This window comes from Heterocephalus glaber, unplaced genomic scaffold, assembly GCF_053883595.1.
Source record: "Heterocephalus glaber isolate CG9 unplaced genomic scaffold, H.glaber_assembly_v1.0 deba00001431, whole genome shotgun sequence".
Taxonomy (NCBI): domain Eukaryota; kingdom Metazoa; phylum Chordata; class Mammalia; order Rodentia; family Bathyergidae; genus Heterocephalus; species Heterocephalus glaber.
The window spans coordinates 1467064-1482189 of NW_028258295.1; the positions used below are offsets into that span (position 1 = coordinate 1467064).

General features: G+C 35.7%; 1 protein-coding gene across 1 annotated transcript in view; it reads right to left on the bottom strand.

The window, feature by feature from the left end:
• Window positions 1–15126, bottom strand: part of LOC106008314 (uncharacterized) — a 149417-nt gene that overhangs the window by 27903 nt on the left and 106388 nt on the right. Inside the window, exons 4-5 of the mRNA XM_087212568.1 lie at window positions 12883–12956; window positions 10824–10900 (exon numbers count right to left, since the gene is read on the bottom strand). Coding sequence (XP_087068694.1) covers window positions 10824–10900; window positions 12883–12913 — 108 coding nt within the window. The 5' untranslated portion in view covers window positions 12914–12956. The remainder of the gene's footprint in view (window positions 1–10823; window positions 10901–12882; window positions 12957–15126) is intronic.

Consider the following 15126-nt stretch of genomic DNA (forward strand, 5'->3'; position numbering starts at 1 on the left):
AGAATGCAGAAGATCATCAAGATCATACACCCTGACCAAGTGAGATTCATCCCAGAGATGCAGGGATGGTTCAACATACACAAATCAATAACTGTGGTACACTATATCAATAGAGCCAAGGACAAAAACCATATGATCATGTCAATAGATGAAGAAAAAGCATTTGACAAAATCCAACACCCATTAATGATAAAAACCCTACAAATATTAGAATAGACAATCTCTAACTCAACCTGATAAAACCCATTTATGAAAACCAACAGCCAATATCATACTAAATGGTCAAAATCAAAATCCTTCACACAAAAATCAGGAACAAGACAAGATGTCTACTATCCCCACTCCTGTTCAGTATGATTTTGGAAACATTAGCCACAGCAATTAGATAAGAGAAAGAAATAAAAGGAATAAAGATAGGAAATGAAGAAGTCAAATTGTCATTATTTGCAGATGACATGATACTCTATATAAAAGACCCCAAGAACTCCAGCAAAAGTCTTCTAGACTTCAGAACCAAATTCAGTAGAGTAGCTGGATACAAGGTCAACACACAAAAATCAATAGCATTCCTCTACGCCAACAACAGACTCACTGAAAGAAGTACTGGAAAAACAACTCCCTTCACAATAGCATCCCAAAAAATGAAATACCTAAAAATTAACCTAATGAAAGAAATAAAAGACCTCTACTCTGAAAACTATAGCACTCTGAAAAAAGAAGTCAAAGAAGATATCAGAAAATGGAAAGACATCCTTGCTCCTGGGTAGGAATAACCAATATAGTGAAAATGGCCATACTTTCAAAATTGCTATGAAAATTTAATGCAATCTCAATTGAAATTCCATCATTATACTTCACAGGCCTTGAGGAAACAATCTCAAACTTCATTTGAAACAAGAACAGACCTAGAATAGCAAAAGCAATTCTAGGCAATAATGACAAGATAGGGAGTATCACAATCCCAAACTTGAAACTATACTACAAAGCTACTGTGATAAAAAAAAACAGCATGGTACTGGCAAAGAAACAGACCTGAGGATGGGTGGAATAGATTAGAAAATGCAGAAACAACTCCAGACATACTCAGCCACCTTGTCTTCGACAAAGAAGCCACACACCCTCACTGGAGGAAAGATAGCCTTTTTAGTAAATGGTGCTTGAAAAACTGGATTTCAACTTACCAAAGATTAAAACTAGACCTATATCTCTCACCATGGACTAAACTAAGATTGAAATGAATTAAAGATCTAAATATTAAAACAGAAACACTAAACCAGCTGGAAGAGAGGTCAGGTAGAACTCTTGAAGACATTGACCCAGGAAAAGATTTCATGAACAAAACCTCAGTCTCATGTGAACTAGCACAAACAATCAACAAGTGGGATCTCTTCCTATTAAAATGCTTCTGCACAGCAAGAGAAGCCACCAACAGCGTAAAGAGACAACACACAATGCGAGAAAAATTTTACCAGCTGTTCCTCAGACAAAAGTCTAATATCTAAAATATACAAAGAACTTAAAAAATCAGACCTCCCAAATTTAAAGGCCCAATCCAAAAATGGGCATCTGAAATGAACAGACATTTCTCAGACAAAGAAGTAGAAATAGCAAATAAACATATGACAAAATGTTCAACATCACTGGTTATTTGAGAGATGCAAATGAAAACAACGGTGAGATTCCACCTCACTCCAGAAAGAATGGCTGCTATCATGAAATCAACCAATAACAAATGCTGGTGGTGCTGTGAGGAAAAAGGAACCTTTCTTCACTGTTGGTGGGAGTGTAGACTGGTGCAACCACTGTGGAAATCAGTATGGTGATACCTCAAAAAACTAGGATTGGAGGTCTTATTTGACCCAGCTATTCCCTTGTTGAGTATCTTCCCGAAAGGATCATACCACAGCAACATATGTGCGCCCGTGTTCATAGGGGCACATTCTGTAATAGCTAAAACTTGGAAATAGCCCAATTGCCCATCAACTGGAGGCTGGATAAAGAAAATGTGGATTTTTTTATATATAAAGTGGAGTATTACTGAGCCATAAATCATGAGAAACTAGAGACATTTATAGCTAAAGTGATGCTCATTGAGGCGATACTCTTAAGTGAAATAAATAGGACACGTGTAAATACCAAATAGTTTCTCTAGTGTGAGAAACTGAAAGTATAAACGAAGATCAAAATATATAATATATAATGTGAAACAGGAAGAAAAGGTCCAAAGGGGAAGGGGAAGTGGGAGGGCTAGGGGAAAGGAAAGAAGCGAATGGAATTAATATGACAAAATGAAAAAATGGATGCAGTCTTTGTAAACGGGGATGGGTGGAGTGGTTGAAGGTAGGGCAGGGAAATGGGAAAAAAATAAGAACCAAGACATATTATTCAAGGTACAAATTTCCAATGATGAATGTCACCATGTTGTATACCTCAAATGTACCAATAAAATTAATTTTTTAAAATACATATATAAACTTATATAAACAATAACCTCAATTAATGTAAACATTGTATGTCATAGTATGAGCTAAGATTGATCAAGAATGAAACACGGGATAAGAGATTTGGAGGAGTGAGGGAAGGGGAGGGAAGGGAAAGGGGATTGAAAAAAAAGGAAACAAGCTGTTGTGTGTACATGTAACCACTTGCCCAAGATGATTTTAAACTCCATGAACTGGAAACATCCTAATAAAATAAAAAAGTTTTAAATGAAACTTATACAAACATATAATTCCTCCCAATGTTAAGTTATAGTGAAGATTGTGAGCAAGTCTGTGTTTAGTAAGAATTCCTCTATGATTTTGCAATTAAGAAAGATGTTCTATTGGGGAATAAAATAGAAATATCTTATGGTATTAAGAAATTATTTTTTAAAACATAACATATAAATAATATTTAGAGAATTTCTGAAAAGAGTAAAGAAGAGAAATAGTCCAGTTCATTTCAAATCCTCCACAATGAAAAGAGCATGACATTTGTACATGAAGAGACCAACATACTTATAGGAAAAAATAGGGAAGGTTCAGTGATAAAACCAAAAATATATATTTCAAGAGTGGCATCTCAAGTCAGAAAAGGATAGGGCTTTCAATAAAAATTGTTGGAATTCTTGGATCCACATTCCATACTTCAAAACAGGATAAATTCCAAATGGACCAAAATTTAAATATAGACATGAAACCATAAAAATACTAAAAGAAAATATGGAAGGATTCTATTGTAGGCTTGGACAAGAAAAGGACTATCTAAATATATCTCAAAATTCAAAATTTTTAAAATTTATAAATATAAGTACATCAAATTAAAAGAAAGCCAGCATAAAAATATACCATTAAACAAAGAAAATTATGCATGCTATACTGAATTTAAATTCTTGCAACAAATATTGAGAAAAAGAGCTTGTCTTCCTAAGATATAAAGAGCCCTTTAATTTTTGTGAAAGTCAACATGAACATGAGAGAAGAATATAAAAAGAAATTCTAAACATTTTAAATACATGAAGCTACTCATAAATGAAAAGCAGTTTTAGAACCACACTAGATACTGTTTTCACCTATCAGATTGTACAAAATCTCAGTCTGATAAAATCTATTGGTAAGACTTCGGGAGAGTCACTTTTATACATTGCTAGTGTGAATGTAAATCCCTAAGGAGGCCAATTTGGTAATATGTATTAAAATTACAAATGCATATGCCCTTTGACCCAGCTATTCTACTTCTGGAAATGTATCCTGGAGTTATACTAGGCCACATGGAAAATGATATACATGAATATCTATTGCAGCATTGTTAGTAGTAGCAAAAGATTGGAAGCAACCCAAATTTTCCATCAATAGGTGGCTCATTTTTCATTTAGCTTGCTTTTATAGCTTCACAGTGGGAAATAAAAATGAGCCCCTGTCCCCAGTCCTAGAACAGAGCTGGCCTACACCAGCTACTCCATTCCTCCTTCCCCTGGGCCACTCTTCCTGTCCTTCCAAGAAACTGGAGTCCTCCCAATTGGGAGATGATGACCTCAAGCCAGCTTTAGGACATCAGCTTCATATTGGGATGGACAGAAGAACTCTATACACTGCTAATCAGTAAATCAGAACTTCTCTGTGCTGGTATAACATTGAAAAGAGGAGAGAGGGGTAGTGCAGGACCTTCCCTAAATAGAGAATGCATTATTAGTAGTTGTTGTTTTAATCTCACTCATCTTTTAATTAGAGTAAGGAGTGAATAATATCAAAATTTACCATGGCTCTTTTGGTAAAATCATCCCTTTTTCTAAAACTCTACAATCAAGGTAGTGTTTTTGCCCAGACACCAATGTTTATGGGCACTCTGTGCGACCCATAAACACAACAATACTACTTGCCCCCTGTCAGCAATGTAATCTCAGAGTAAATATCTAGAAGATATAAATAGTGTAATGAGTAAGATTGTACAAATTGAAACTATAAAAAGACGGCAAAAGCTCAAGTTAGATATTCTCCATTGCTGCATTTACCCCCACTTTTTAAAAAGAATCACATAATTTTGATAAAAGTTGTTGTTGTCAGCTTGTTTTTCTTGGTCTGTTTGCTTTAATTTTGTTTTGTGGTAAATAAGAATTCTTCAAAAGCCATTTGGAGAAGAGTGGAATCCTGCTGAACAGTAGTCAGCAAGAATTCTGTGGAATGGTTCTGCTTTCAACAGAATTCACTTTTTGTAAAAGGGCTCATTCTAAGTGGGTCAATCTGTATTAGTTGCACCACTTGAAACACTGAAAATACTCTAGTGTACCCAGTGTTTGGGAACCTTTTGGGAACACACTACATTTATACCGTATTAAACTAGGTCAGCTCCTTTACTGGGACAATCCCAGTGGGAGCTATATGTTTCACCTAAAGACAGTAAGAAGAGTTTGGGTATTTTATTGGTTTGTTTATCACATCTGAATCTGATAAAACCAAATCTAGTCCCAGTGAATAAACAGTGACTTGTTTATTTAAGAATACTTATTTAGTGTCATTGTACAAGGTGTTGTGGGAAATATGAATTCTTCTTCCCAGGGAGACTGCACTACAGGCACATGCATGTACAACTAGAATGATCAGGAAGGTGAGGTTTAAATCAGCTGAGCTGCAAGCACTTTGTTTCCAAGAGAAGCATTTGACAGGCAGGAGGAATCTGAGATTATACACTGGAATGAGCACAGGGCACTAAATAGAACTTTTTTAGTTTTCAGTAGTAGCATATGAAGCTTCTTTTCTAGAAAAGATGAGTCTTAATTCACACATAGCTTTTCCTGATTAAAACAATATGTGAATGGAGGCATGATACATACCTATAGTCCTAGCTATTTGGGAGGCTGAGACAGAAGAATTGCAAATTCAAGGCTATCCTGGGAAACACAGTGAGATTTTGTCCCATTAATTAAAAATAAAATAAATGTGAGCACAAACAAGGTGTTATTTCTGGTATTTTTCATCACATTTAGTTTAAAACTGATTTTATAATATTTATATAACTAAAAATTATGTTAGTTGTGAAGGCAATGTCAAAACTATAGTGATTAACTGACAGTCACATGTAATAGGTTGCAGGCAAAGGAAGTTACAGCCTCCTGTCTTTTGTGGCATCTAGTCCCACTCACTCTGTAAATATGATATTGAATTCTGGCTTTGTTTCTAATTGGGCACTTACAACCTAGAAGCACTAAAAGAAGACAAAGTGTCTAAAAATCAGATTATGTAAAGAATATCGATGGGTCATTCACCTCTGAAAAGAGAAGGTTTACAACCAGTGATAGCTACCTTCAAATAATTGTGGTGCATCAGTATTATTTGTTAGTCCAGGGACTGAAAATAAGATGAAAGTTCCAAGGAAGCAGTTTCCAGCTGATTATATAGAATGGCTTGCTAATAATCAGAGCAGCCCTAGAATCAGAGAAGGTGAATGTTTCTTCTGTATCGTGAGCAACCTGCACAGTAGTTAAGCAGCATTTGATCAGATATGCTACAGATGCAATGCCTCTAAAACCTCAAGGTGCACTGAATATCCAGGGGTCCTGTAAAAGGGTGTGGTCACCAAACACAGTTTAGTATTAAGGATATGAAACATTTTCCTTCACTGTATGGAAAGTTTTGAATTGGAGAAATTTTAAATCCTCTTCCATTTTGAAAAGTCCATTATTCTATTATTTATTTAAGTTCTGGTACAGATGCCTGGGGTAATTGAAAGTCACAGTAGCTGAGATAGTGCGGTAAATTTCAGAACCAGGAGCATGCAGAGCACATTTGGAGAATATTAACTTGATTAAAGAAATGTTTCTGGTGGAAGAAGTGTTGTAGAATTAGTCGTAGGGGCAAGTAGAGTTTCCACTGTGAATATCAAGTTAAGAACTTCAGGCAGCATCTTGGGGATAATGGTATAGCTGACGAGATTTAATTTTGTCTCAAGTAATACACTCTCGGACAATAATTTAAACGACCATTTACTTTCCTATGTAAATAAAAAGGTTACAAAATCATGGAGTCCAAGGATAGTATGACAGTTCCATGAAGTCATGAGAACTTAGTCTCCTTCTGTCTTTTGATTCAGTCATCTTCAGAACTGATTTTCACCTTCAAGATAATCTTAGGATTCAAGACAATTGCTGTAGCTCTAGCAATCTAATCACATTCCGTAACTGAAAGAAGAAGAGAATGAAGCAATTACTCTTTTCTTTTGAAGCAAAAAACTCAAAAGACAACTACTGCTTGCATCTCATTAACTAGAGCTTGATCATGCAACCCAATATAAGTACAAGGAAACTTGAGAAAGGTGGTTTTCTCAGCTAACAATATTGTCCATGACTATTTTCCTAAGGAATAATCACTGGTGTAATGGACATTGAGAGTCATTTAGCAATCTCTACCATTAATAGTGAATTAAAGAGTTCTGAGTTGAAAGAGGACACTGACAGAGGACTATTTTTTGAAAGATTAATGTGGAGGTACTACAAAGAATGAAATTGAATGATGACTCTGTAGTCAGATTCGTAGTTTCTAGGTGTAAAGGGATTCTGGGGATGTTGGGCCTGACAAGAGTAGGTGCAGGTTAAATGGAGAGTGAGGGGAATATGGCCATTACAAAGGTATAATTGACAGGACATGGGTAGAAAGGGAGAGAGAGGAACCTAGACTGTCCATGAGATTTACAAGCTTCTTGAAGAAGGTAAGTTTTATTTTAGATATACTAGGTTTTTGTGATGATGGAACATCTAAGGGAGATATGGAAACATCTGAAGATTTCTTGGCTAAGACTGTGGCGCTTTAGCTTTGAGGTCATTCATATACCTGATACTTTCACTTGAAGGTCCATTACTCATCTCATACCTTATATTCCCAACATAGAACTCTCAAGTACTTCCATTCTTCTGTAATTTTTGAGGATCTAGAGAATATAAGTCTATTTTAATATTCAACTGGATAACACACCAATGCATAAGCAGATTCTCTGCTGAAAATGAGTTAGGAAATTCTTCTAAAGCAAAATATAAATTAGTTGATATTATCTACTCTTTAAGACTATTCCTTTCTAAATTTTGAATTACTTCCTATAATCTAGTGTTTTGATCCCTTCAAATTCAATTTAGCCATCTGCTTAAAGGGAATGATTGTCCATAAAAACAAGGCACCCCAATTTATCCGGCTTCCACAGCACTCTTCACATAGATACACTCACTTTCTAGATGTCAATTCTATATACATTTATTAATTGAATCATAGACAAATTTACTTCCCTTTTCTCTGGGCTAAGAATATGATTTTCCCCTAACAATATATTCCTAACACCAGAGGTCAAGGCTTTTATTAACCCATTGTGAACCTGCCTTCAAATGGTTAATGAAAGATCCCTAAAGCACAGATTTGAACTTCATTGTCTTTAATTGCATTGGTTTTCCTCCTCTCCTCCTTTGTTCCTTTAGGCTCCAACCATAGAAAGAAGACAATTGAGCTCCTGGGATATATTAATTACAACATGTTTTGGCCAACCACATCTTGTTTTGCTGTTATGTTCATGTCATCTTTTTATTGTCCTATACCACAATTCATCTCACAGACTTACTCTCTGGAAATTTCTTATTCACATTTAGTAAAGAGAGGACAACTTACCTCAACTGTAGGGGAAATTCCTGCCATGGAAAGTTATGAAGCAAAGGGTTCCCTTTTTATTTAATATTGCTGCCAGGGATACAGAGCATCCCTCAGGCAGTTGGGTAAATGCTAAACACAGAGGTTAAAAGACTCTATCAAGGTCACATAGCTTGTCAAGGGCAGAAATGAAATGAGAATTGTGATTTCATGACTATGCATATTTTGTATTTCTCTTGTAAAAATACTGGGTTTTTTTTTTTTTTTACTGGGGATCAAACTCAGATACTTGTGCTTATGAGGCAGGCAGCGGAAACACTGAGCTAAATCCCTGGCCCTTAAAAATACTATTTTTTAATCTTGCTCCTTAACTAGTTTAATCATATTAAACATTTTTCTATAGCCAGCCATGCATGCTGAAGAGGCAGAAGAAAGTCTTAGCACCAGAACACCAGAATACATACAGATGCTTCTCAACTTACAGTGGGGTTATATTCTGATAAGCCTATCAGACCTTGGCAATACTGTATGTCAAAAATACATTCAATACCCCTAACCTATCGAACATCATAGTTTAGTAACATAGCACACTTTAGAGTATCAGTGCTTATATTCGTGATTAGGAGCTGCGGCTCCCTGCTGCTGGCCAACATCCCAAGAGAGTTTCACAACTCACATTAATAGTCAGGGAAAAGATTCAAATTCAAAATTGGAGTATGGTTTCCACTGAATGTTTGTCACTTTTCCATTGCTGTAAAGTTGAGAAACTGTAAATCAAACCATTGTAAGTTGGGTAACATCTGTATTTTTGCTCTCCAATTGCTAGTTTTTGTATAGCTACCTGGGGCAGCACTTCAGAAAACATATCTGCTGGGACAAGTGCAGTCTGCTAACAACCTCAGCTGCAACATCTTTGGGATCTGTCTCCAAGCAAAAGTGAAGAACACTCGCTCCTAGCTTGTGACTGAGCATGACAGGGGTGCTAAGGCTCAGATATGTGAGACTTGTCCAAATGGCCACGTCTGGAACTCCTGCTAGGAAGCCACAGCTTTCAGAACTACTAAGACAGTGTGAGGCTACCTCTTCCCTTTCCCTGTACTTTGAGTATCAGATCTGCACCATGCATGGCCCAAAGATGCTTCATGCCTACCTTTGCGCTCTCTCACTCTCCCTCCCCCCCCCCTGTATATTTCAGGGGAATTTCCCTTACAATAAGTCTCCTCTACTTCTAATTGCAGCATAGCATCTGCCTCTGGGATGTCTTGAGGTGACATACTAATCCCTAGGACCTTCAGTTTTTAGATAAGTAAAATGAGGACTCAACATTCCTTTCCTGATACAAAACCGGGAAATGATAAATAGTTGTTATATTATTACTAGGAGCAAAATTATCAATATCTCAAGGCTATTATGCTTACAGAAGACAGTGGTGTAAGTGTGTGTGGTCGAGACATCTGTTTGTTAGGGACTATCCAAATGATCACTCATACTTCCACTTTGGGCATGTGACAAATTCAGGCCAAAGCATTATGAGCAGAAGTGATGTGTTTTCAATTTAGCCCTAAGCACAGAAGAATAAATGTCTTTTAAGGTATGTATGGCAAACTCCTAAGGCATGTTATTAGGATGATGGAGTCTTCATCAGACTGTTTTGTGAGCTAATGCAGAACCGAGTCCCCTGCTAACCCACATTGTGAATGTCACATGAGAAGTAGTAAAGCTTTAGTGTATTAAGTCTTGAGATTTAAGGATTAATTTGTCTCCATAGTTTAAACTATCATATCCTTTCCAAAACAATATGTTCATAACAGCATGTAACATCATCAAAGTCTAAGATATTTTTATTTTAATTATTCATGTTTTGGCAGTCTTGATTGTACTTAAAAGAAAATGTACCTCCACTGAATAAAAATGAAGCTATAGCTCAAAGATAAAAGAAAAATAGAAATTTATTTAAAAATAAAAGTCTCAAGCCAAAATAAGAAAAATCAGTTATTTGAGGGGGATCTTATTCAAAAATTCTTACTTGAAAAAATCCAGTGTTGAGTATAAGCTAGAAACAGTCATAGCCTTCCATAACTATATACTTTAATTATAAAATGGAAGTTTTTACATCAGTGTGCTCTAGTGTGAAATAATCAATATTATTCAAATTTCTTCATTTTTGTTGCAATAATACTAGAACAGAATGTTTTCACAGTGTTGCCTCTATCCATCTAAATTTTGTGCATACATTGGTGTGGTTCTCTATGCAGCTGTAGAGCAGACATGCTTGTCCTGACCTTTTCAATAGTTGGTTTGCTGGTTAGCTGGTGATGCCATTCTTCCAGTCCTTAGAACCTGACCAACCTCCAGGAGAGGCTGGCAAATGGCCAGTCAGCCAGAACAGGGAATAGTGAAAAGGTCAAAACAGGAGCTGACAAGGGCCAGACTTCACAGCCTGGATCATATTTGAAATTTCATTGCTGTCAGACAAATGGCAAGAAGCAGAATTTGTCCAAGTACTGCAGATAAGATTTCAGCTAGAAATTCCTTAAAGGAAGCCAACATACTGGATTCAAATGTAGAGAAAGGGATGCCTCTTTGTCTCTTTGGAAGGAGATAGAATCAAAATTTGTAGAACTTGGAGCTTTTAAATGATATATCCTAGTAAAGCATTTTATATCATTGTTACTTTCTAACTACCCTTGGCTACACATAGGTTAACACTAGATCACTTACTTGTGTTTTTCCATGAGTTAAAGAATGAACTGAAGCTATTTTCATGGAAAACCTGGAGCCAGGTGAGTTCAAGGACCCTGAAAGCAGATAACATTAAATAAAGATAGATTCAACCAAAAGAGAGATACAGGCACATATTTTATACAATAAAATGTTAGTAGAATCAAGTAGTTCTAAATCTGTCATTTTTAAGTTACAAATCTATATTTGATCTTGTTTTCTTTTAAAGTAGTTCTATGTAAAACACATAACACCTTGTCTGGATATAGAGCCCACATAATCTTATATCTTAGAAAACAATTGCTCTTGACATCCTCCTTTGTCCTTTCTTCCTTCCTTAATCTCCTTTTGTTACTTTCTTTCTTCCCGCAGGATTTATTACTCTGCATGTTTGTCTATTAATATGTTTCTGTCATAGTCACTAATTTGGTCAACCTATAAAATTGAAAAACACGAGAGATCACTTCGCCATGTTAGAGACAGAATAAAACTAAAATTTTAAATAAACATAAAACCTGATGATTAGTTATCATTTGTACTTTCATTTGGTACTTCTGATTCTTAGCTTCTGAAGACAGAGAACTTGAGCTTAACTCACAAATTTCTTGGTAACTTTCTAGGTGACTGGACTTTCAGATCGCAATTGACCAAAATTGATTGTGTGCTTTCTGGTGTCTGGTGCAGCATTAACCAAGGCACTGTCACATATGCTATTTCATTTCATTGTTATAAAAATTCAAAAAAGTTAAAACCACTGTATGTCCTGGTCTCCTGGGAAAGTATGAGTGCCCTTTCCCTACAACCCTACCCTGTTGCCACCCCTTTCACTGTCAAAAGTGCCATAATTTGGGAAATGGATGGCATATCTTACATAGGGTAGCTGTTACTTTAATATTCTGTTTTCAGGGCTCCCTAATGCTTAGTTTCCTCAATAATAAAAATGGGATGCTTGAATAAATGGCATTAAAATTCCCTTTTAGCTCTAATATCTATGACTCCTTGCCCGTTTGTGGCTTTCTTTTCATGAAAGCTTTCTATCTGCTATAAAAATCACTTAGAACAAGGGTTTCAGCCTCAACAATCTGTCAACACTGAAAATGAGAAAGGGAATCTTCCTTTTTGTTATAAGAAACAAGAATTTCTAGGGCAAAAAGATGGTAGAAAGAATGCCTAGAGAATTTACATGCAAAACTGTTCAGTCGCCAACAGTTTGTGAAAAATATGCAGAGTAGAGACCATATATCAAGGAGCATGTCGTGGTATGGACCTAAAACGCTTTGCTTATATCTGCTTAGTTATAACATAGTAAATTCTAATACATTTTAATTTAGAATCATTCCAAGAATTAAGAATTATGAACTGTTGCAATTTTAGATTCTTCCTCTCATGTGTTTCTTCATAGCTATGCATGCACACAAATGCTTACAAATGCCATATCTGGACATAGTTTTCAACTCACTCAAGGAAGCATGTTATAGGGAAAAAAAGTGGGATTTGGAACAAAGCATTTCAGTATCAATCCTGGCTTTACTAGTTATGAAAATGTGTGCTGCTTAATCTTTCTTTGAGACCCAGTTTCCTCATTCACAAAATAAGAATAACAATGAGAGTTTAGAGGAGAATTGTAAACATTAAAGAAGGTAGTGCTGGCACATTGTGGTTCCTAAACAAGTACCAAGTTATTCCCTCTTCCCAAATTTCTCCCAAATATTTATTGCCACATAAATCTTGTCATTATAAACCTAAATGTCTCATATCTTGATGGCTTCACCAATACCAGTAGACTGGGTTTCACCAGATAATGGAGTTATGGTCAGCAGCCAGTGGTGGCTTGATTTTTCAGCTCTGCCATACATTGAAGGGAGAAGATGTTTTGTCTTTTGTAAGGGTGTCTGTGAGTCTGTTGATCCTCCAAAGCTGAATAGAAATGTTCTCTTTTCAGGAGATGCTTAATAAAAATAGTCTGTTATCAGTTTTCAAGTCCAAAATACTCCCCCCCCACACACACATGAAATTTGCATTCCTTTCAAGCTAAGGGAAACCTAGGGTCAGAGCTCACCTGTGGTATTGGATTCTGTCCTAGATTCCATACTTTAAAATTATCACATGTGTGTAGTATCAGCATTAATGGGCCTGAAATGATTAGAGAGTACAATGTTGAGCACCTGTAGCAGTAAGAATGACTAAATTGTTCTGCATAAATGTCTCTCAGATAGATGGACCTTTTTAGTATGGAAATAACCACTTCTGGCCTAACGTGAGGAAAATACTCTTCCTCTCTGAAAATAAAATACAAATAAAACAGAGGAATCTGAGGGAGAGATAAAGACAGAGATTTTAAAATACAGAAGTACTTAGGTCAAACAAACCATTGCTAGAATAAGAGATAATTGGTAACAGTCACTTCATAACATATATCAGAAGTATTTATCTACAACTATAACTAGCAACACCTTGCTATTTCAAGTAAATATTAGTTGCATCACAGAGATTTAGACCATTTTGTATATTTTATAATCTGTGAATATTGTACACCTAATGCAGAATTCTTTATGTCAAAAACAATAGCATGTCTAATAAAAATCTAAGCAATGGTAATGTCTTGGTCTGAGAATGGCTTTAGCTTCCCCAGAGTTTCCCTTACCTTCCAAATCTATCATACATAAAAATGGTAACTTCCAATATGGACAATGGGAATCACTCACTTTTGATGTGCAAGTAAAAGTGTCTTTAGAAAGCCTCACTACATTAACTGATCTATAGTGTGCAAGGCAGGCAAAAATATTATTTTCTATGCAAATAGAATTTGGAGGAAAGTTCTCTAGTTCCTTTTTCTAACATTGTTCTTTCCACCACTACCCAATGCTCATCCACTGTAGAAAACTCTAAGTCAATCACCGAATCTTCTAGATCATTCCTAGCCTTCCATAGCATTTCCATGGCTTTGCATCAAATTTTAATTGGGGAAATTTGAAATTCTTATGAAAATGTCTAATACTTATTAATAAATATTTACTGAGTACCAAGTAGGTGTCAGATACTGAGCTTGGTATGATTTTCACTGATTTATAGCATTAAAAATTCATTAGAAATTTATAGAAAATTGTATAAGTTTTTACTCTATTGTAGGAATTCAGTCATGCCCCTTAACCTAAATTATTTTACCTTTTTATTCTTCTAAAGTTCAATTTAAATTGAAAAAGTGTTTAAGAGTAGCACGTACTCTTACTCCTGTGTGGATTCTGATTCCAAACTGTAAAACTGTCAAAAATAACACCTGTTCTAAAATATTGCTCTTGGTGAAATTCAAACATAAACAGGGCCAACAAATAAGTGATAAAGAGATTCAAAACAATATTCTGGGATGAATCAGAGAGAGAAGTGCTGATATTTAGCCCAGAGAATCAAATGCTTTTTGGCTACTTTGGAAGGTAGTGAAGGAGTCCAAGGATAGAGCAGGACAGGCAGGGAAGGACAGTTCTAGATATCAAATTCAGGCAGAGATCATAAATCCATATCAACTCTGAGAGACAGTGATCTATTAGAATAAAATGAAAATAAGGACCAAAGCAGGTAACATGTTCACTTGCATAACAGAAAATGGAAAAGTATAAAGTTTAAAGAAGAAAATCTATGGAGCTGAAAAAAGTCTTCTTCTAAGGAAGATCAAAATTACACAGAAATGAGAAGGCTAATGTCCCTAGTGAACAATACAAACATTGGGATTGGAAAGCCCAGCCCAGGGATTGGAATGCTCTGTATAAAGCAAGGTTACTTGAATACTAAGCAAGATATAGACAGTGGTCCAAATAATATAAAATCTGAGCCCATTAATATTTCTGACAATTTAACTAGGAATGTTATGGCATATGTGTCACTAGGAATGACAGGAGCTATTACTGCAATGAGATTAGAATCTTTTTGAAATATCAACAGAACCATTAGAATTGGTAACATTCCCATCTGAAATAGATGACGTAGATGCTACACAATCAACATAGTAGGGAGAGTAGTAGACAGTAGTGGTATTTTGTTCTATATTAATTTTTTTTCTCCTCCAGACATTTGTTTGTTTTGTTGTTTTGGGTGCTGAGAACAGAATTAAGAACTTCATATATGCTAAGCATATACTCTATCAATGAACTACACCCCCTCTTTAGAGTTACTGATTGTTTATCAAATCAATTGGTTTTCTTCAGTGCCAAGTACAGTATTAAATTTTCTATTTTTTGAAGACGAGTGGGGTGCATCTTGCTTTCCTTATTCATTATGACCACCAGAGTATGAACCAATTGGTTAAATA